Here is a 20,712-nt window from a genome sequence, read left to right on the forward strand (position 1 = left end):
TTAAGCCATCGATTGTCCATCTTCCTTTTAAAACTATCACTGCTGATTATTGATTTGCCTTTTGTTGCAATTTAAGAGTGCGGGGTGAGCTGCCGTGGAACATTTTATCGGGAAAGTGAGATGATAAATAAATAAATGCAATTTCCCCACAAGACAGGGACAGTACACTTGAGCCTCTCAGGCAGTATTTTAATTTGCCACTTCTGGGATTGTTGGGAAAGCAGAAGGCACTGTGATAACCCATTCAAGCCAATGTTGGCTTTGTAGTTGCACCGCAACACCCACACAGCAGCATTTAGCAACTCTTGTGTGATACCGGCCTGTGCCACAGCCAGACCCACAAGTGATAATGCTGGGGGGGGGGGCCCTGTGGCGATCACACAGGATCCCCGGACGTTTGACGGTCTACTGATCCCTGTGCCACCACTGTGATTGCTTCCCCGCTGCCACCAACCCGTTTCTCTCGGGTACACACGGAGTCCAGACAGTTGTTAACATTAAACCAAATAGACAAGTTTATTTTATAAGCCTTAACAAGTTTATGGTTTCAGATAATTTTTCTTGTCAGTTTCTTAATCTTAGTTTCTTTACTGACCTATACCTTCCTAATAACTCCTGATTATCCCAACTGTCTATCTGACTCCTCCTAACAGTTTCTCTCTCACACACACATCAAAACTAGACCAACCCACAGACTTATCCTCCCTCTCTGTTATGTACTGAGTTGAATAGGATCCAAACTGCAGCAGTCTGATTGGTCCTAGAACAATAGGATCCAAATTGCAGCAGTCTGATTTGTCCTAGAACAATAGGATTCAGAATGCAGCAGTCTGATTGGTCCTAGAACAATGCAGCAATATGATTGGTTGGCAGGAACCACCCAATCCTGCTCCAGATAGAAGTGAATCCACAACCTGATTGGCTTACAGTAGAATTCTGGAATTAGCCAATCATGTGCAGCCCATTGTGTAAATATATAAAGCAGATACTGTGAGGGGACATTCATTCATTCCTCCTCACCACTATGAGCTGAATAAAGAGCATGAAATCACTTTGCGACTCTGAGTATATTTCACTCTCCCTTCTCCAACTCCCAACTGACTTCCAAACAATTCCAACTCTAACTCCTCCCCTTGGTTCCCACTGGCCAATCACTTCACACTCATTTAAACCTTTCCTTATGACCCACCTAAGAGGGCAAACACCACACCCCCATACAAGTGTTCAAAGTAGTTTCCCCCACATAATGGGTGGTGCCCATTGGGACTGGTAGAGTGGAAGGTAGGTGGGGCCAGAGACAATGACAGAGAGGGCCAACAGATTCTTGCCTCCATCCTACTGAGTTCCACAGAGGAAATGCAGAGACTACGGAAAAGGAAGTTGATGGCCAGGGCTAAACCCTGTCCTGGTTGTAAGCAAAAAGGTCAAGTGGGACTGAGGTTGGTGGGGCAGTGCCCCAATCTTCCCAGCGGACCAGCCTCCATGGCTACACAGTGTGCCACTCATGGCTTCCAGGCCACAAGTAAGCCCAACCGCCTTGTTGCTTGCGAAAGAAAAACAAAACCATTGAACCAATTCCACTGGGGGACATAGCTTCACTGTTCCATAATAACCCCCGACTGTGTGCTAAAGCTATTTTAAAACAGGATTACTTGCAAGGTAAGCTGTTCATTGAACAGCCTTTTGTGGATTGCCAAGATAGTGGAATATACAGTGGACGCTCGGGTTGCGAACGTGATCCGTGCAGGATGCACGTTCGCAACCCACAGCGTCCCCAACCTGCAGCGGCACATCTGCGCATGTGAGGGTTGTGATTCGGTACTTCTGCACATGCGCAAAGCGCAATTTAGCGCTTCTGCGCATGCGCGGCCGTCAAAACCCTGAAGTAACCCATTCCGGTACTTCCGGGTTTCGGCGGTCCGTAACCCAAAAAAATGCAACCTGAAGCATCTGTAACCTAAGGTATGACTGTACAGTGGTACCTCGGGTTAAGTACTTAATTCGTTCCGGAGGTCTGTTCTTAACCTGAAACTGTTCTTAACCTGAAGACCACTTTAGCTAATGGGGCCTCCTGCTGCTGCCGCGCCGCTGGAGCCTGATTTCTGTTCTTATCCTGAAGCAAAGTTCTTAACCTGAAGCACTATTTCTGGGTTAGCAGAGTCTGTAACCTGAAGCGTATGTAACCCGAGGTACCACTGTATACTGAAACCAAAAACACCAGGTATTGAGTTTACAGGAAGGCTTTCAGAAACAGCCCTGTTGTTTCATGGCTGCCAGAGCATCCATGGAGAGAATGGTTTCAGTGTTTATTTTTATGCAAAGGGCATGCTAAGGATCACAGTTGTAGTGGGGGGTTTTTTAAGTAATGTTCTCAATGAGGTAGGCCCCTAGAAGGGCAGCCACATTCAGGAATCGCAACTGGATCCTGTAATGAAAAGTTGCTGCATGTTTTATACTTTTGCAAAACTCTGGATCACCCCCAAACCTGCCAGTAGCTCCCCATCATACACAAATTGTGCATTTCATCTAAGGTATCATTCCTGTGCTTGATAATGGGAAATTATTTAAATAGCCAATCATCTGTATGTTCGTGTAAAGTTGCCTAAAAGAAAAGGTGAGCAATGGTGGAATGTGTGCATAAAATTATGCATTGTGAAGGTGTGGAGAAAATGCTAGAACTCATTAGTCATCTGTTGAAGCTGAATGTTAGGAGATACAAGACAGACAACAGAAAGTACCGTATTTTTCGCTCTATAGGACGCACCAGACCACAAGACGCACCTAGTTTTTGGAGGAGGAAAACAAGAAAAAAAATATTCTTAATCTCAGAAGCCAGAACAGCAAGAGGGATCGCTGCACAGTGAAAGCAGCAATCCCTCTTGCTGTTCTGGCTTCTGGGATAGCTGCGCAGCCTGCATTCGCTCCATAAGACTAACACACATTTCCCCTTACTTTTTAGGAAGGAAAAAGTGAGTCTTATAGAGCAAAAAATATGGTACTTCTTCCCACAGCGCAAAGTTATATGCAGTTCACTCCCTCATGAGGTAGTGATGGCCAACAACTGGGCTGGCTTTAAAAGATTAGACAAATTCATGCAGGATAAGACTATCAAAGGCTTCTAGCCATGATGGCTTCTTTCTGCCTCTCTCTCCACTGTCAGAGGCAGTATGCCTCAGAATACCAGTTGCTGAAAATCACAATGTGGGAGAGGGCTGTTGTGCTCAGGTCCTGATTGTGGGATTGTTTTATTAATCTGTATTTTATTATGATGTTTTTAAATATTGGAAGCTACCTTGAATCCCAGCTTTTGAGACAGGTTGGATATAAATACATTAAATAAATAATAATGATAATCTAATAAAGCAGAGTGATGTGTAGATGATCCAGGATAAGCCCACCATTAATGCACTATTATTGCGTCAATGACTTGTTGCAGAATAGCCCCCTCCAACCAAACAGGTGACCCTGTGACTATATGGACACCTCGCTTCTGAAAAACATCACAAAATGATATGTGCTCAAACAGCTGAATTTGCTTTTGTTGTTGTTCCAAAATAATAAAAATATAGGGTAAAAAAGGTCTGTTCCCTGTAACATCCCTACTGCGCAACACCTATTTCTTTTTAGAAGGACATTCGCTGAGCCCCCAGTGGCCACTTGCAGACGTCACTGCCGTGTCTCCCACGGTATCTGCAGCCTCACGGTAACAGAATTGCAGGGGGGGAAATCCAGGAACTACCATACTTGTTTCCGTGGCAACACCAGCCGACTGGGACACTGTGATATACAGTCGCCTAGCAACCAGCGACAAGAGCTCCTGAGCCGCTCTGGAAATTGCAAATAAGCCATCCAGGCTGAGATTGATCGTCCTGAAGCAAAGGAGGGGCGAGGCACATTGCTGTGCAATCCGCAGCGCTGACTGTTCTGGTACAAGAATGATGAGGGGGAAAGCACACGTCATCCCCGGCTTCTGGGGACAGGAGGGATACGGGAGCTGAAGGAAGGGGACGTATGCCTTCCGAAGCAGCAAGAAGAGCCAAACATAGGAAACTACCTTATACTGAGACACATCAGTGGTCCTTTTAACTCAGTATTGTCTACACTGTCTGGCCGCAGCTCTCCAGGGTTTAAGCTAAGGAGTCTATCCCAGCAATACATGGAGATGTTGGGAATTGAATGTGGAACCATCTACAGTGGTACCTCGGGTTAAGTACTTAATTCGTTCCGGAGGTCCGTACCTAACCTGAAACTGTTCTTAACCTGAAGCACCACTTTAGCTAATGGGGCCTCCTGCTGCCGCCGTGCCACCGCAATACAATTTCTGTTCTCATCCTGAAGCAAAGTTCTTAACCTGAAGCACTATTTCTGGGTTAGCGGAGTCTGTAACCTGAAGCGTATGTAACCTGAAGCGTATGTAACCCAAGGTGCCACTGTACATGCAAAACAGATGCTGTACATCAGGCATGTCCAACTCCCCAGAGACTGTGATCTACTCCCCATATTAAAAAAAAAAACTGGCAGTGATCTATCCATTGTCATTGGATGGAGGAGGAGCATGCAAGAGGTGGGTGGATTGCCTAGAGTTCTTTAGCTTCTTTTATGGAGGATTGGCCAGAGTTCTTCAGCTTTTATTTGTTAACTTCCGGTAAACTTTATTTAATCCCACGATCGATAAGGGTCCCACAATCTACCAGGATCAGCCAGGGATCTCCCAGTAGATCGTGATCTACTGGTTGGACATGCCTGCTGTACATGGTTCTTCACTATACTGAGTCAGAACATTGGTCCATCTAACTCAATATTGTCAGAGGTCAGCAAACTTTTTCAGCAGGGGGCTGGTCCACTGTCCCTCAGACCTTGTGAGGGGCCGGACAATATTTTGAAGGGGGAAAAAGAACAATTTCCTATGCCTCACAAATAACCCAGTTTTAATAAAAGCACGTATTCTACTCATGTGAAAACACCAGGCAGGCCCCACAAATAACCCAGAGATGCATTTTAAATAAAAGGACACATTCTACTCATGTGAAAACACGCTGATTCCCGGACTGTCCACGGGCCAGATTTAGAAGACGATTGGGCCAGATCTGGCCCCCGGGCCTTAGTTTGCCTACACATGGTCTACACCAGGGGTTGTCAACCTGGTCCCTACCACCCACTAGTGGGCATTGCAGGATTCTAGGTGGGCGGCAGAGGGTTCTACGGCACAAGCTGAAATCCATCGAGCACTGGTGGGCAGTAAGGAAATTTTACCATCAAGAAAGATGCATCAGTGGGCAGTAGGTATTAAAAGGTTGACTACCCCGGTCTACGTTGCCTGGCAGTAGCTCTTCAGGGCTTCAGATAGGGGGTCTCTCTCCCAGCCCTGCCTGATGTTAGGGATTGAACCTGCAACCTTATGAATACAAAACAGATGTTCCAGCACTGAGCCGCAGTCCTTTCCAAGAAGACATTTTCAGGCAACCTTTCCAGTTTGTGTTAACTTCAAGAACCTCATGCTGAATAATGAGATCCTTCTTAGGTCTCATTGTTCATTTGCAAAACAGACATAGCAAAAGTATAAATGCACACAGAGAAGGGCTGCAATTAGGGATGGAAGAGAAATTTGGTAGTCTTTTAGTGTCAACCTACCTAATGAGCAGCTTCTGAAACACAGCTAACCTTTGATATTTGCCCTTCTTCAAAAATTGTGATTCAGCTCTCCAACCAAATTAGCATGACCCTAAATGCAACTATTAGGGGGAAGAATGCCTAAAATGCATATATTATATGTGGAAATAACATGCAAAAACCAGCTTGCAGAATGGTGGATATAACAGGGGAAATGACGTACAAAAACGTGTCAGTTGGGGAAAACTTGCACTAAAATGCTGGCGAATTTTCACTTGCAAAAATGTACGTTAGGCAAAACTGCACACAAACATGTGAATGCTAGAAATTTGACAGAAAAACTGGTGAATATTTTAAAATATTTTTAAATTTTGAATAATAAAAAAATCGTGAACTGATGCAAAAATGCAGAGAGTTGAACATAAGACTGGAAAAACGAGAAACAGAGAAAAAAGTGAAATTGACATAGGAAAGGAAGGTTGGGAAAGGATGAGGTTTTCTTCAGGTATTTGGGTCCCAAGACATTTAGGTCTTTGACAGAGCCGTAGCTACGGGGTGGGGGGTGGAGCTAGCCAGGTTTTTTGCCCCAGGTGAAGCCTCCAGAGGGGCGCTACTCAGAGGGGTCCTACTCAGAGTAGTCCCACTGAAATGATCAGACATGACTAATTCAGGTACATTTATCTTAATGGCCTACACAGAGTAGGATTAACACTGGATGCAACCCTCTGCATGGAAGAAGAGCCTACTGGAACAGGCCAATAGCCCATCTAGGCCAGCATCCTGTTCTCACAGTGGCCCAGCAGATGTCTTGAGAGGAAATTTGCAAGCAGGACTCAAGCTCCACACCATTCTAGCCTCCTCTGGAATTTTGATTGTGGAGATAGAGCGTAGCCATCATGGCTAGCAACCGTTGACAACCTTATACTCCATGAATCTGTCTAATCCTCTTTTAAAGCCATCTAAGTTGGTGGCCATCAAAGCCTCCTTTGGGAGCGAGTTCTGCAGTTTATATGTTATATGAAAAGTCCTTTTTTAAACTTCCAACACTGAGCTTAATTGGATGTCCACGAGTTCTACTGTTCAGAGAGATGGAGAAAAGCTTTTCTCTATCCACTTTTTCCATGACATGCAAAATTTTATAAACTTCGAGCATCTCACCTCTCACTCATCTTTTCTCTAAACCCTTTTCTTAATCTTTTCCAACTCTGCAATATCCTAATAAAAAAAATATTCCTTCCAGTAGCACCTTAGAGACCAACTAAGTTTGTTATTGGTATGAGCTTTCGTGTGCATGCACACTTCTTCAGATACAGTGGTACCTCGGGTTACATACGCTTCAGGTTACATACGCTTCAGGTTACAGACTCCGCTAACCCAGAAATAGTATCTTGGGTTAAGAACTTTGCTTCAGGATGAGAACAGAAATCGTGCTCCGGCGGCACAGTGGCAGCAGGAGGCCCCATTAGCTAAAGTGGTGCTTCAGGTTAAGAACATTTTCAGGTTAAGAACAGACCTCCGGAACGAATTAAGTACTTAACCCAAGGTACCACTGTACTGATTGTTCAGATTTGCTGATCAGCCAGACGCCCATTCCCACCACCCTTCTGAGTAATACCCCTCCCCACCCTCTCACTATATATAAGGGTCCGGTGACTTCTGTTTCAGTGTATCTGAAGAAGTGTGCATGCACATGAAAGTTCATACCAATAACAAACTTAGTTGGTCTCTAAGGTGCTACTGGAAGAATTTTTTGTTTTGTTTTGACTATGGCAGACCAACACGGCTACCTACCTGTATCTACAATATCCTTTGTGAGGTGATGTGACCAGAATTGTACACAACAGATGTGTATAACAGCACTTTTAACAGGGATGATATCAGCAATTTTATTTTCAATTCCTTTCCTAATGATCATTAGCATGGAATTTGCCCTTTTCACAGCTGCTGCACACATCTTAACTGAGCTATATACTATAATCCCAGCCGAGGCCTTTTTCCTGGTGCGTCACATGAATCAGACCCCCTGAATGTATATATAAAATTAAGATTTTTTTTTTTTGTCTCAACATGCATCGCTTTATACTTTGCTCTGTCATACATCACTCTGATTTTTGTGTGGCTGGAATGCAGCCTTGCCTACAAAGAGTAACATCTGTTGCCCTGTCCACATTCCCCTCTAGTCCCACCCACCACCGTGTGGCCCCCAAAATCCTGCTTGCAAAGTAATGTGGCCCCCATGCTGAAAACAGCTCCAAATCACTAAACTCCAATTACACACATCAGAACCAAAGAGAAAGCGAAGCAATGTCAGGTGAAGGAGCATGGACTTCAAAAGAAATATTGAGCTGTTTGAGCAGTTCTGACAACCACAGGAGACTCACTCACCCTGCTGAGCTGATCTAAGAGTCTTTGGTTCTGTTCAGAGAGTTCCTGGACTGCCCGCGTTTTCTCTCGATCAGCTTCTCGGAGGTGAACCTGTTGCTTCTCCAGCTCATCCTGGAGTTGCTTCACATCGCTTTCCAGCTCCGACACTCGTCCTTCCCATTCTCCTTCTTTGTTCTCAAAGCGCCGCCTTAGTTCATGCTTCTCTTGTTCCAAGTGCTGTGTAACAGGGGAGAGGGAGGGCGAAAGGGTCAAAATGTCACTGTTCCAACCCTTCGCGCTTTCCTGCTGCCATGCACGTTTTTTTTTAATTAAAAAATGCACGACTTAAGTCACATCAATTTCAGCCAGGGCTGCCCAAAGACATTTTGCTTCTCTGGGGGTCAAGTACTAAATGGTGCCCTTTCTCAGTCCCACGTAAGGAAGCCAGAAAAACTACCGTATTTTTCTCTCTATAAGACACACCAGACCAAAAGACGCACCTAGTTTTTGGAGGAGGAAAACAAGAAAAAAAATATTCTGAATCTCAGAAGCCAGAACAGCAAGAGGGATCGCTGCGCAGTGAAAGCAGTAATCCCTCTTGCTGTTCTGGCTTCTGGGATAGCTGCGCAGCCTGCATTCGCTCCATAAGACGCACACACATTTCCCCTTACTTTTTAGGAGGGAAAAAAGTGAGTCTTATAGAGCAAAAAATACGGTAGTTATCTGAATCCTCTTCGAGGCATCTCGAGATTGTAAACATCTTCCAGCAGCAATTCAACTGCATTCCAGAACTTTGGTTTGCACCTAAAGTTATTATTATTGTTATTGTGCATTCATGATTATTTGTACTCATTGTGGTTTTGTGGCAGTGAGGTGGGATCCTGCTTTTTAATACTCTTTGGGCCTGCAAAGGTTTTGGGGGGAAATAAGAGAAACATTGCACATACTTTTGTAAATCATTTATTTAATAAAAATACATTAAAAAAAACAAAACAGTTCTGTGGTAGATAGATCAAGGTTCAGCCCAGTGTAAAGCAGCTTTCTATGTTTCTCATGGATTTCAGGCAGGGGGTGTTCCCAGCCCTACCTGCAGACGCCAACAATTGAACCTGGGATATTCTGCATGCAAAGCAGTTGCCCCACCACTGTGCTTTGACCCTTCTCCTAAAAGTAAACATCTCTTTCCTCATGGTTCGGAACAAAGGGTTAACTTAAATGGGAAAATGGAGCAGCTTTATACCGCGTCAGTCAGTATTGTCGGTGGGATTCAATCACATACCAGCAAATTCAGGTCACACAATTATGGCTAATTAGGAGGCCTTTTGCAGCATACCTGCTTCTTGCAAAAGACGAGACTTTCCAAGCTAAGGAAAGCATTGGGACAATGCTGTGAAAAGTATGGAATAACACCTGCTTTGATGCAATGTCATCTAACCTCCCTGCAAACAAATCAGAATGAATGCTCATTAAATAGCCACCGTTGTCCAGTCTCTCTGAAAACAAATCAAGATGAATCTTTCTTTCGCCAAACCTTTATTATGCATTACAGGTACAGACCATCTAAAAACATCCATATACAATCATACACATACACACACAAGCAGCCATATAAGATATATAGTAACAAAAATTATCATTAGGATTGTCTTTCATTCTTTTATCAAGATGAATGCTCAATAAACAGATAATCTGGGACAACACCCAAAGTTCCTTGTTCTCTTACATAAAAACATAAGAATAGCCTGCTGGATCAGGCCAGCAGGCAGAGCACAGCCACCATGGCTAGCAGTCACTGATATCCTTATCCTTAACTGCCATTCCTCCCTTGCTTTCACCTCTTCCTAAAACCATTCCCTACAACACCTGTACGATAGCATCTCTCCTTCCTTCAAATTCCTCCTGATGAACAAAGGAAGTTGATTTATACCAAGTCAGACTCATTGGTCAATCTAGCTCAGTGTGGTCCACACTGACTGGCAGTCACTCTCTAGAGTTTCAGATAGTGATTTGTCCCAGCCTTTCCTGGATTGCACCTGGGACCTTCTGAATGCATCTACCACACAGTAAGCTTTTAAAGCAACTTTATTACATTTTTAGCACCTCATCTCCAAGTAGATTCAAGGATAAAAAATGCATAGCATTTATATAATTCTGATTGTCCAAAGTGCTTCAGGCACACGATTTTAGCATGACCATGCTGCCTGGGAGTTGTAATCAAAATATCTGGAGGGCATCAGGCCACTTGCAATATTATTATTATTATTATTATTATTATTATTATTATTATTATTAACCCATCCTTCACCCTAAGGTCCCAGGGCAGGTTACAGCATTGAAACACAATATAAAAACTATTTAGCATTAGTTTGGTTTTTTTACTGCAGAGGGACTGAGTGAGTTCATATCTCAGGTCACAAGTGAGTTTATATTGGAGGCAAGAGTTGAACAAAGGGATTCTAGATTCAGGCTCCATCTCTCAGGTTGCCATGCTGCGTGCCTTTAGAGGGGGAAAAAGCCCATAGTGTTCAATGGGCCTTACTCCCAAGAAAGTCTGTGAGTGCATACAGGATTGAAGCTATTGCATCTAGTGCAGTTGCAATCGAGACGACTGAGAGCTCAATGACTACATATTGTCACGGAAATAAACTCATGAAGGGCCAGAGACCAGTGTGGCCTACATATTTGTGGAAGGTGAGAGAAACTTGAAATATGGGGAAGCAGAAGATGGTGCCCAGTGGGGAACAGCTGTAGCTTAGTGATAGAGCACCTGCTCTGCATGCGGAATGTCTTAGGGCTGGAGTGACCGCTGCCCCAAATCCTGGAAAGGTACTGCCAGTCAGGATAGAAAATACTGAGCTAGATGGACCAATAGTGTGACTCAATATAGTGAAGGGCCATAGCTCAGTGGTAGAGCACCTGCTTAGCATGCAGAAAATCCCAGGTTCAGCGACTGGCATCTCCAGGTAGAGTTGGGAACATTCCCTGTGTGGAATCCATAAGGAAGCATAGGAAGCTGCTTTATACTGAGCTGAACTCCTGATCCATCTTGCCGTTCAGGGATGCAGGAGGGGATATATTGTTTGGTTATAGCCTTTCCAGCTTGTGTTTACAAGTTCACAATTTAGCAGAGTAACATTCCCCCTTTTAAACGCACAGCGGATGTGTTTGCTCAGGCTTGCTAAAGCCTCTATAATAACTGCTCTGGTATTTTCCCCTTATTCCCTCATAAAAGATAAGACACGACACAGTCTTCTATAAAAGTATTAAAAAAGTTTACTCACTCACATTCTGTTCACAATCAGATCCCAGAAGGCAGACTTAGCTTAGAAAAGTAAAATACGCCTCTAAACTATCTCATAAGGAGACAGTTCCTTTGTCCTCTCTTGGCTGAAAGCCAAGCGAGCATCTTTGGCTAAGCAGATGTTGCTTCTTCGACGAAAATAGTCATAGAGAGAGAGTTGACTGTCCTGCCCTGTGCTTTAGTCGTTACCTGCACAGGTGAGGCCACACCCACCTCTAGTCACATGCAGAGGAAGTCTGTCCCAGCCCAGAGGGAAACAGGAAGTTTACCTGCTGGCTGGACAAACATTCCTCCCATGTGTAAACATGTTCACTCTAGGAATGTTGTACTTGACTGCTCTTGTGTTTCACACCCCACACTTGCTGAGTACAGTGGTACCTCGGGTTAAGTACTTAATTCGTTCCGGAGGTCTGTTCTTAACCTGAAGCACCACTTTAGCTAATGGAGCCTCCCGCTGCCGCCGTGCCACCAGAGCCCGATTTCTGTTCTTATCCTGAAGCAAAGTTCTTAACCTGAAGCACTATTTTTGGCTTAGTGGAGTGTGTAACCTGAAGCGTATGTAACCTGAAGTGTATGTAACCTGAGGTACCACTGTACTATTGACACTGACTGGTGGCAGCAGCTCTCCAAAGGTTTCTGTCTGAAACTCTGGAGAACTGCTGCCAGTCAGTGTCAACAGCTCTCAGGAAGGTGGAGCATGGGTCAGACTCAAGGCAAGGCAGCTTTCTATGTTCTTCATTGGCCTTTAGGAAAAAGGTTGTTGCTAGATGTATGCAAAGCAGTTCAGACTAGAAGCAATTTATAGAATGCTCCATCACTCCTGGATACATAAAGGGTCTCTCAGTGGTTTCCTTGTGTTTCCTAAAGCATTAATGCTGGAGGTCATGAAAAGCTCATTTGGAGGATTTAGTGCAGTCATTTCCAGGCATGGAAGAATTAAGGTCATTTTATATAGAAAGAGGGTGGGGGAGAATACAGCACCACACTAGGGCTAATAGATGGAATTTCAGGAAAATGGTCATTTTGTGCTTTTTTTTTCATAGAAGTTACAGGCTGGAGACAGAACACTCTCCTTGTCTAAGAGTCAAAAGCAGTTTGAAAGCGGAATTGATGATGTGGTGAATATTTATTTATTTTATTTATATCCCACCTTCCCTTCAACGAGCTCAAGGTGGCATCCACGGCTGTCCCCCTCCCCAGGGTGGCTGATCTCATCCCACTTCACTCTGTCTAGGGCCAGCAGGGGCTGATGGAAGTTGTAGTCAAAAATATCAGCAGGGCACGAGGACAGCTGCTGTAAACTCTATAGTATTGAATTGCCTCTACCTGTTCTGGAGGCTAGGAGCCGAACCAATGGATTCAAGTTACAATAAAGAAGATTCTGACTAAACATCAGGAAGAATTTTCTGACAGTAAGAGCTATTCGACAGTGGAACAGACTTCTGAAAGAGATGGTGAACCATGGGTCAGCAAACTAAGGCCCGGGGGCTGGATCCGGCCCAACGGCCTTCTAAATCTGGCCCGTGAATGGTCTGGGAATCTGCATGTTTTTACATGAGTAGAATGTGTGCTTTTATTTAAAATGCATCTCTGGGTTATTTGTGGAGCATAGGAATTCATTCATTTTTTTCCTTCAAAATATAGTCCGCATCCGCCCCCCACAAGGTCTGAGGGGCAGTGGAAAAAGTTTGCTGACCTCTGTGGTGGACTCTCCTTTCTTGGAGGTTTTTAAGTACAGTATATAAATCAAACTCAAAACAGCCTAGTAGGTATCTGCATTAAAGTTGTTTGCAATGTGCTCTAAGTGGGGCATCCCTTGGGGCTTAACTTGGAAACTACAGCTGGTATAGAATGCAGCAACTAGGTTGTTGACTGGGGCATTTCTTTAACACTGTATGACACCTTTGAGAGTACTGCACTGGCTGCCAATATGCTACCAGGAACATTTCTCTTTGTAAACTACTTTGAAGGGTTTTTTTAAACAGTCAACTGGTGTATCAATTTTATGAAATGAAAAGGAACATTTCAAGGTTTCTACTTTTAGCATTGGGACCAACTTACCTAAGGGACCGCCTCACCCAATGTATACCTGCCTAGCAACTGCAATTCTCAGACAGGCACTCTTGAGGGTGTGCTTAGCTTGCCCTAGAAACTAGGATTTCAGGATTGTAAGTCTAGCCCTCTGCAATCAATTACCAGCCAGAATTGCACAGGTGCATCACATCACGTTGTTTAGCTCCCTAATTAATACCTTTTTAGGCTTTCCTTGATGGCTGACCCAGTCACTTACACAATACTGATTGCCTATTTGCAAAAACAGTTTTGTTGTTTTCTAGAATTGGTAAGATAGGGTTTTAGAGATGGGTTTTGTGTTTTATCCTGTACACTGCTCCGGTGGCTTCTGTTAACTAAGTAACTAAATGCTTAGTGGGAAGGAGAGAATGTAGATTAAGGACCTAGCCAGACATCCTTGTTACTGAGCATTCATTATCATTCAGTGCTCATGGCAATATCAGGCAAGTTATATATGATCCTGCCTTCAGTATTGTTTACACCTGCAGAACTCTTGGGGCAAGTGTCCTGTTTTGTTTTGTCCTGCTTTTGTTGCGCTATTGAGCAAGGGTGCTCCTCTGGACGACAAAATGCAGTAACACTGGGGAAGTTTCACAGAGAATATAATAAAATAGAATGGTACGTGAACGGTCCAGTATAAACCTATACTCTTAAACTATGGTGCCCAGAATTAGTTCAAGGAAAGAATGTGCTTGAACGTGCTTTAATGATATATAGTATGTACACAGCCTAGCTGTCAACGTTTCTATTTGGAATAAGGGAATTTCCCTTTAAAAAAGGGGATTCCTCACAAGAGAAGGGAAAAGTTGACAGCTATGGTACACAGCCTACATGGGACGCGGGTGGCGCTGTGGGTTAAACCACAGAGCCTAGGACTTGCTGATCAGAAGGTCAGCGGTTCGAATACCCGCAACAGGGTGAGCTCCCGTTGCTCGGTCCCTGCTCCTGCCAACCTAGCAGTTCGAAAGCACGTCAAAGTGCAAGTAGATAAATAGGTACCACTCCGGCGGGAAGGTAAACGGCGTTTCTGTGCACTGCTCTGGTTCGCCAGAAACGGCTTAGTCATGCTGGCCACATGACCCGGAAGCTGTACGCCGGCTCCCTCGGCCAATAAAGCGAGATGAGCGCCGCAACCCCAGAGTCAGCCACGACTGGACCTAATGGTCAGGGGTCCCTTTACCTTTACCTTTACCTTTACACAGCCTACAGTTTCATCATCCCTGATCATTGGCTGCACTGGCTAAGCCTGGTGGGACCAGGAGTCAGACAACTTTTGAAGTGTTACTTGAACCACACCCCTGCCCTAAAGGGAAGAAATCCACAGAAATAAAAAAGGCATCAAGAAAGCGTGAGTGGTGACAGGGATATTACACCCATTCTCCCCCAGATCTGTCAGCCTCAGCACTGTAGGATGCCAGTGTCATTCAGGGCACACTGATTGAAGAGTGCATAGGCTAGCATGCTGTCTCCTCATCCAATCAGCATGCCCAAAGAACTAGGCTAGGAGGGGCCTACTGTGGCATTTTATCCCTCCCCCTGACAACTGCCTGTGCTTGTTTAGGGAGGCCCTCTCACTCTGAGAATCAAGGCTTCAAAATAAGTTATGAAACCATGGAAAGTGCAAGTGGGACAGAGCATCGTCCTTGGAGCACGGCATAACTGCTGCTGATCATCTGGGCAACTATGAGCATGTTGCTTCCTGCAAACTTATCCTCCTACTTGCAAAATTTGCTTTTGTGTGTGTGTATGTGTAAACAAAAATGGCACAGTCCAAATACTAACAGGAAAGGACCAAGGAGTTACACGTGGAGCCTACCCAGGGTAAGACCACACGGAGCTCCAACTCTCATGTACAGAAAAAGTGAGAAACCCATGGACCTCCAAATGTCGTTGGACTAAAGTTCCAACAATCCCTGACAATTGCCCATACTGGCTGGGGCTGGTGGAACTTGCAGCCCAAGAACATCTAAAACAGGGAAGGGGAACCTGTGTCCCTCCAGATGCAACCCAATGCCATGTCCCATCACATCATCAATGGCCGGGGATTATGGAAGCTGGAACACAGCCACCTCTGGAGGGTTACAGGTTAGCCCCACACTCCCTGATGTGCAGGATAGTTAACCTGCTCTCATCTCTACTGCTTAGGTGGCAATCCTTCGTCTCTCTCCCCCATCCTATTCTTTCTCAACTCCCTTTGAATGGGTAAAAGTAAGAGGCCTATAGAGGGGCTAGGAAATCTTTTTTTCAGTGCAAGGGCCACACGCCCTTGCAGGGAGTCGCCTGCTGTTGGTGGGTGGGGTCAGAGGCAAAAGCAGATGGAACAATGTATGTTAATGTGCCTTTGTACAGTGGGTTAGATTCTCTGCACACCTCTCCGTCCCTAGACTCCATCGAGACAAGCAAGAGGCATTACCAGAGTTTAAGGACGTGTTTCCATCAGCCCTAGCTAGCATGGCCATGCTGGCTGGGGATGATGGGAGCTGTGGTCCAGGACATTTGGAAGGACACCAAGTTGAAGACTGTTTTCTGTTGTATTTTAACGATTTCCCCCCCACCTTTCGTATGCTACTGTGATTTTAAAATAACTGTAAGCCACACTGAGCAGTACATAGGCCCTAGAAATGGAGAATACACATTTCTTTCTTTATGAAAATTCCAGACAGACAACAACATTCACAAGGGTGCAAAGCAGGGCCAGAAAGAGTTGTGGCTTGGGGAGAGTGGGTGTGGCACAGGAGAGTCCCAAGGGCCAGACAGAGAGGCCTGGAGGTCCTCAGGCTTCCCTGACTCTGAGCCAGTGGCGTAGCGTGGGGGGTGCAGGGGGGGCCGGCCGCACCGGGCACAACATCTGGGGGTTAGGGTTAGGGGGCGCAAATCCACGGGTTAGGGGTGCAAATCCATGGATTAGGGGGCGCAAATTACTTGCCTTGCCCCGGGTGCTGACAACCCACGCTACGCCACTGCTCTGAGCTTACCACAAATAGGGGCAATATGTTGATGGGGCTCCCAGCGCTAGAGCCTGGTCAGACGAAGGACATTTCTATGTTGGGTGCATGCAGTTTCTATATTTCATCCCATGCTGGCACTAAATATGTCTTCTGTAGCATTAGAAATGATTAAGGGACATCTGGCAAATGTACAGGGCCTTCCCCTCTCCTCTCAGGACTGCACCTTTCAGATACTCCAGGTTAGTTCGATATTACACAGAAGTTCTGCTCTTCCTCTGCTCCACTGCTCAAACCTTCTCTGTGGCCTTAGCTAGAGCCACCATGACTTGCTAGGCCCTGGCAGCACAATCTATTTGCCAGTACCCTGAATTCAGTCCTCTCAAATGAGGTTAGGTTCCCACAAATGGCAGTCCTGAGCATGGGCAGAATACTTCCCCCCACACTACAAACAGGAGACCCAAACCTGAAGTCATAAACCATTATTAGCAATGACAAATTAGAAAGTGTATGTCACAATCCAAGATGCAAAGGTCTTGGGGAAAGAAAGGGGGCGGCTGATGGGAGCTGGCTCTCTGCACATGCTCAGAAACTCTTCATCATCCCCAAAAGATGTTCTCTGCACATGGTCAGATGCCCTTTGGTTGAATATTCACACCCAGGGCCTAGACTGTAGACCCAAAAACACACACATACACACAAAAAATGTGTTTTGGAACCTGCCACCTTGGTTCTGGGTCAAGGCCTTCTGTAAACCCGAGTTCACATTAACTGTCCCCTGCTTGCACATCTGGGGTTATGGGGTAGGAGGAAGCTCCTCGGCCCCAATCTCCGGGCAGGCCACCTGAGTCATAGACACGCAGCTCTCTCCCTTCCAGAATCAGCCCCAGCGAGGGGCGGCTTCCCCTTCCCCTCCCCTCCTCGCCCTCTTCGTCCGGGCCGCCTCACCTCCAGCTTATCCGTCAGCTCCTTGTGCATCCTCTCGTACTGGCGGCTCATATCCTGGTTGCGCTCCAGCAGCGCCTTCCCGAGCCGAGCGGCTAACAGCAAATCCTTCTCCTTCTGCCTCATCAGGGAGAGCAGCTCCGGCTGCGGAGCCGCCTCCGCCGGGCCCATGGACTCGGGCTCCCCGGGCGCAGCATCCCCGGCGGCGGCTAGCAGAGCCAGCTCTTCCTCCAGCTCCAGCTCTCCTTCCGAGCCGCCCACCTCGAAGGCCGAGGAAGAGGAAGCGGCGGCGGCGGCGGGCCCGGCTGTGGGCGAGCTCCGGCTGTCCTTGGCTCCCCCCTCCGACGTCGACTGGGGCGGCCCTTGCAGTTCCATGCGGCAGGCGCTGTCCAGTTCCGATGGTGCTGAAACGGGCCCCAAGCAGAAAGCGGACATGGCCGGGCCCCGGGCCACTCCAGGCTACGAAAGCCAGCGGAGCAGGGAGCCCGGAGCCCGCAGCGGGGAGGGAGCCGCGTTTCTCCTCTCCTGCCTCTTCCGTGCGCCCCTGCGCGGAGGCGAGCCGAGCCGCCCTGGGCTTGCGCGCGGGGGCCGCCGCCGCCGCCTACTCTGTCTCGCCGCCCCGCTGGAGCCGCGCGCTCTCAAGGCGATCGGGACGTCCCTCCCTCGGCCGAGTTAAAGCAGCAGCAGCAGCAGTCGTCGTCGTCGTGGCTTTTCTTCCTGCTGCTGCCGCCGGCCCAGCTTTGCAGCGCCGCTCCCCGAGCCCCATCTCCGCCGAGGCGCCTGCAAAACATCGCGCGGCCCCGGGAAGCTCGCGGAAGGCCGCCGCCGCCGGCTGCTGCTGCACAAACAGCCAGCCGACTCGCAAGCCCGGCCCCGCCGCCCCGCCCCTCGCTCCTGACGGCAGCAAACACCTGTTTGGCGGCCTGCTCTGATTCGCTTAGCCCGGTAGCTCCACACAAACTGGCCCACAGGTGCGGCCCCCTCCCCACCTCCCCGCAGCCCTGCCTTGAGTTAACCCCCTGCATGCCCGGGAACTTTCCCTTCGCTCTTCTTGGCCTGGGCTGGCGCTGGGCCCAATTGTTTGATTTGCTAAGAAATTATCTCTTGCAGCTTCTGCCTTCTGGAAGAAGGTACTGTACAGGGTTATAAAGACTAGGACTAGCCGCCTGAGAAACAGTTTCTATCCAAATGCGATTTTGGTTTGAAATGCAGTGTACTCTCTGTGGGAGTATACTGTATTTAAAAATGGGGTATCTGAGTTTTTAGGGGGCTAACCCGGTTGGGATAGCTGGCATAGCAGGTTTTTGAATGTCTTATGTAGATTTTTTTCAATTTCGTTGTTCTGTATGGGACAATGACAATAAAGATTATCGTATCATATTTGTAGGCAGCTGCATCAAACAGCACATCTCTAAGGGCATTGCTCTTCTGCTCTCGCCAGCAGACTCTGCGTTCAGGAATCCGGCATGTTGGAGCGGACCCCTATAAAACGTCTCCTCAGAAGTAAGGCCCATGCAGTTCAATTACGTCCCAGGTGGGTGGTGATAGCCTCTGGCTGCAATCCTAAAGGCGCTGGTTGGAGAGTAAGTCCGATTGAATTTGGCAGGATTTACTTCTCAGTAAACTGAGCTTTGGTTTGTGGGGTTAAATAGCTTCCCTCCCACACCTTCTTCACAGCCACTATAACCAATCAGCAGATCCTCCCTGAATTCAAGGAAGGGTCCCCTGGCAACTTAAAGACTTCAGTGTTGTAGCGAACTAAGTTCTATTCAGAGTAGACCGGATGAAATTAATTGGATCCAAGTTGCTGTTTTTACTACTACTACTACTACTAATAATAATAATTATAATACTACTAATAATTATACTAATTATTGGGATACAGGTGGCGCTGTGGGTTAAACCACAGAGCCTAGGACTTGCCGATCAGAAGACCGGCAGTTCGAATTCCCGCAACGGGGTGAGCTCCCGTTGCTCGGTCCCTGCTCCTGCCAACCTAGCAGTTTGAAAGCACGTCAGAGTGCAAGTAGATAAATAGGTACCGCTCTGGCAGGAAGGTAAATGGCGTTTCCGTGCACTGCTCTGGTTCACCAGAAGTGGCTTAGTCATGCTGGCCACATGACCCGGAAGCTGTACGCCGGCTCCCTTGGCCAGTGCAAGATGAGCGCCGCAACCCCAGAGTCAGTCATGACAACCTAATTACCTTTTACTAATAATTATTTTATTTCTTGGGACGCGGGTGGCACTGTGGGTAAAGGTAAACGGCGTTCCGTGTGCTGCTCTGGTGCCGGTTCGCCGGAGCAGCTTCGTCACGCTGGCCACGTGACCCGGAAGTGTCTGCGGACAGCGCTGGCTCCCGGCCTCTAGAGTGAGATGAGCGCACAACCCTAGAGTCTGTCAAGAATGGCCCGTACGGGCAGGGGTACCTTTACCTTTACCTTATTATTTTATTATTTACACTCCATCCATCTGGCTGGGTTGCCCCAGAGACAAATTTGATCTGTTAGTTACTCAAAGGTCTCCAAGCAACTTACAGTACTGTTAAAACACAATCAGAAAAAACAACAACACAACAGTCACAGGAAACTTTAGTAGCACACTGTTAACAATGTCAGAAATTAATAAACATAACTCCCTCTGAGGGAGGCTCAGAGGGTGGCGGTGACCCTGAAGCAGAGCGGGGCGGGGGGGGGGCATTTTTCAGTTGTGACTTTCCATTTGCAGAATTTATTCCCCAGAGAGGAGGTGCCTTCTTTGAAATCTTTTCTGGCACAAGTTCCTCTTGCACACCCTTTTCTCCAGCAGGCTCCCGAGGGGCAGAGAGATCAATTAGCAGCACTTATTGTATGCCCTTGGGCACCTCCATTTTGTCCTCTACAGCAGTCTCCCAGGAAGTGGTGAAATCAATCTGAAGCAGCTCTGCCTGCCAGCCCTTCTTCTCTTGTACACCCTTTCCCACAGCAGGCTCCCTGGAAGTAGGAAGATTGATCAGTAGCCCCTCAGCTCTAGGTCTCTTTGGCTACCTTCTTCATCTGGATGCCTGGAAGCTGGGCTTCTAGGTCATTTCGAACCCATTGCAAGGTGATCACCTCACATGGAGTCTCACTTTGCTCTCCACTGAGGCTTCTCACTCTGCTCATCCACTCTGGTTGTGGTTATTCTGTTATGTTGAACAGCTGTCTCTACCATTTATGTGACTGTAGAAGCTGCTCCAGCCTTTGCTCCAGCCTTAAGGGAGCTGGGCATGTTTAGCCTGGAGAAGAGGAGGTTAAGGGGTGATATGATAGCCATGTTCAAATATATAAAAGGATGTCATATAGAGGAGGGAGAAAGGTTGTTTTCTGCTGCTCCAGAGAAGCGGACATGGAGCAATGGATCCAAACTACAAGAAAGAAGATTCCACCTAAACATTAGGAAGAACTTCCTGACAGTAAGAGCTGTTCAACAGTGGAATTTGCTGCCAAGGAGTGTGGT

The 20,712-nt window shown here is 46.8% G+C and overlaps 1 protein-coding gene across 4 annotated transcripts in view; it reads right to left on the reverse strand.

Annotated features, from left to right (window-relative positions):
- The window catches only part of BICDL1 (BICD family like cargo adaptor 1), a 67,561-nt gene extending 49,456 nt beyond the window's left edge, over positions 1-18,105 (reverse strand). For 2 of the 4 annotated variants that reach the window (XM_083478641.1, XM_083478640.1), the window contains exons 1-2: positions 17,242-18,105; positions 7,996-8,211 (exon numbers count right to left, since the gene is read on the reverse strand). In XM_083478641.1, coding sequence (XP_083334767.1) covers positions 7,996-8,211; positions 17,242-17,673 — 648 coding nt within the window. In that variant the 5' untranslated portion in view covers positions 17,674-18,105. The remainder of the gene's footprint in view (positions 1-7,995; positions 8,212-17,241) is intronic. The other 2 variants (XM_083478642.1, XM_083478643.1) reach the window with 2 other exon arrangements.
- Between the last annotated feature and the right edge of the window lie 2,607 nt (positions 18,106-20,712).

This window comes from Podarcis liolepis (genome assembly GCF_965112155.1).
Source record: "Podarcis liolepis genome assembly, chromosome: 15".
NCBI lineage: Eukaryota > Metazoa > Chordata > Lepidosauria > Squamata > Lacertidae > Podarcis > Podarcis liolepis.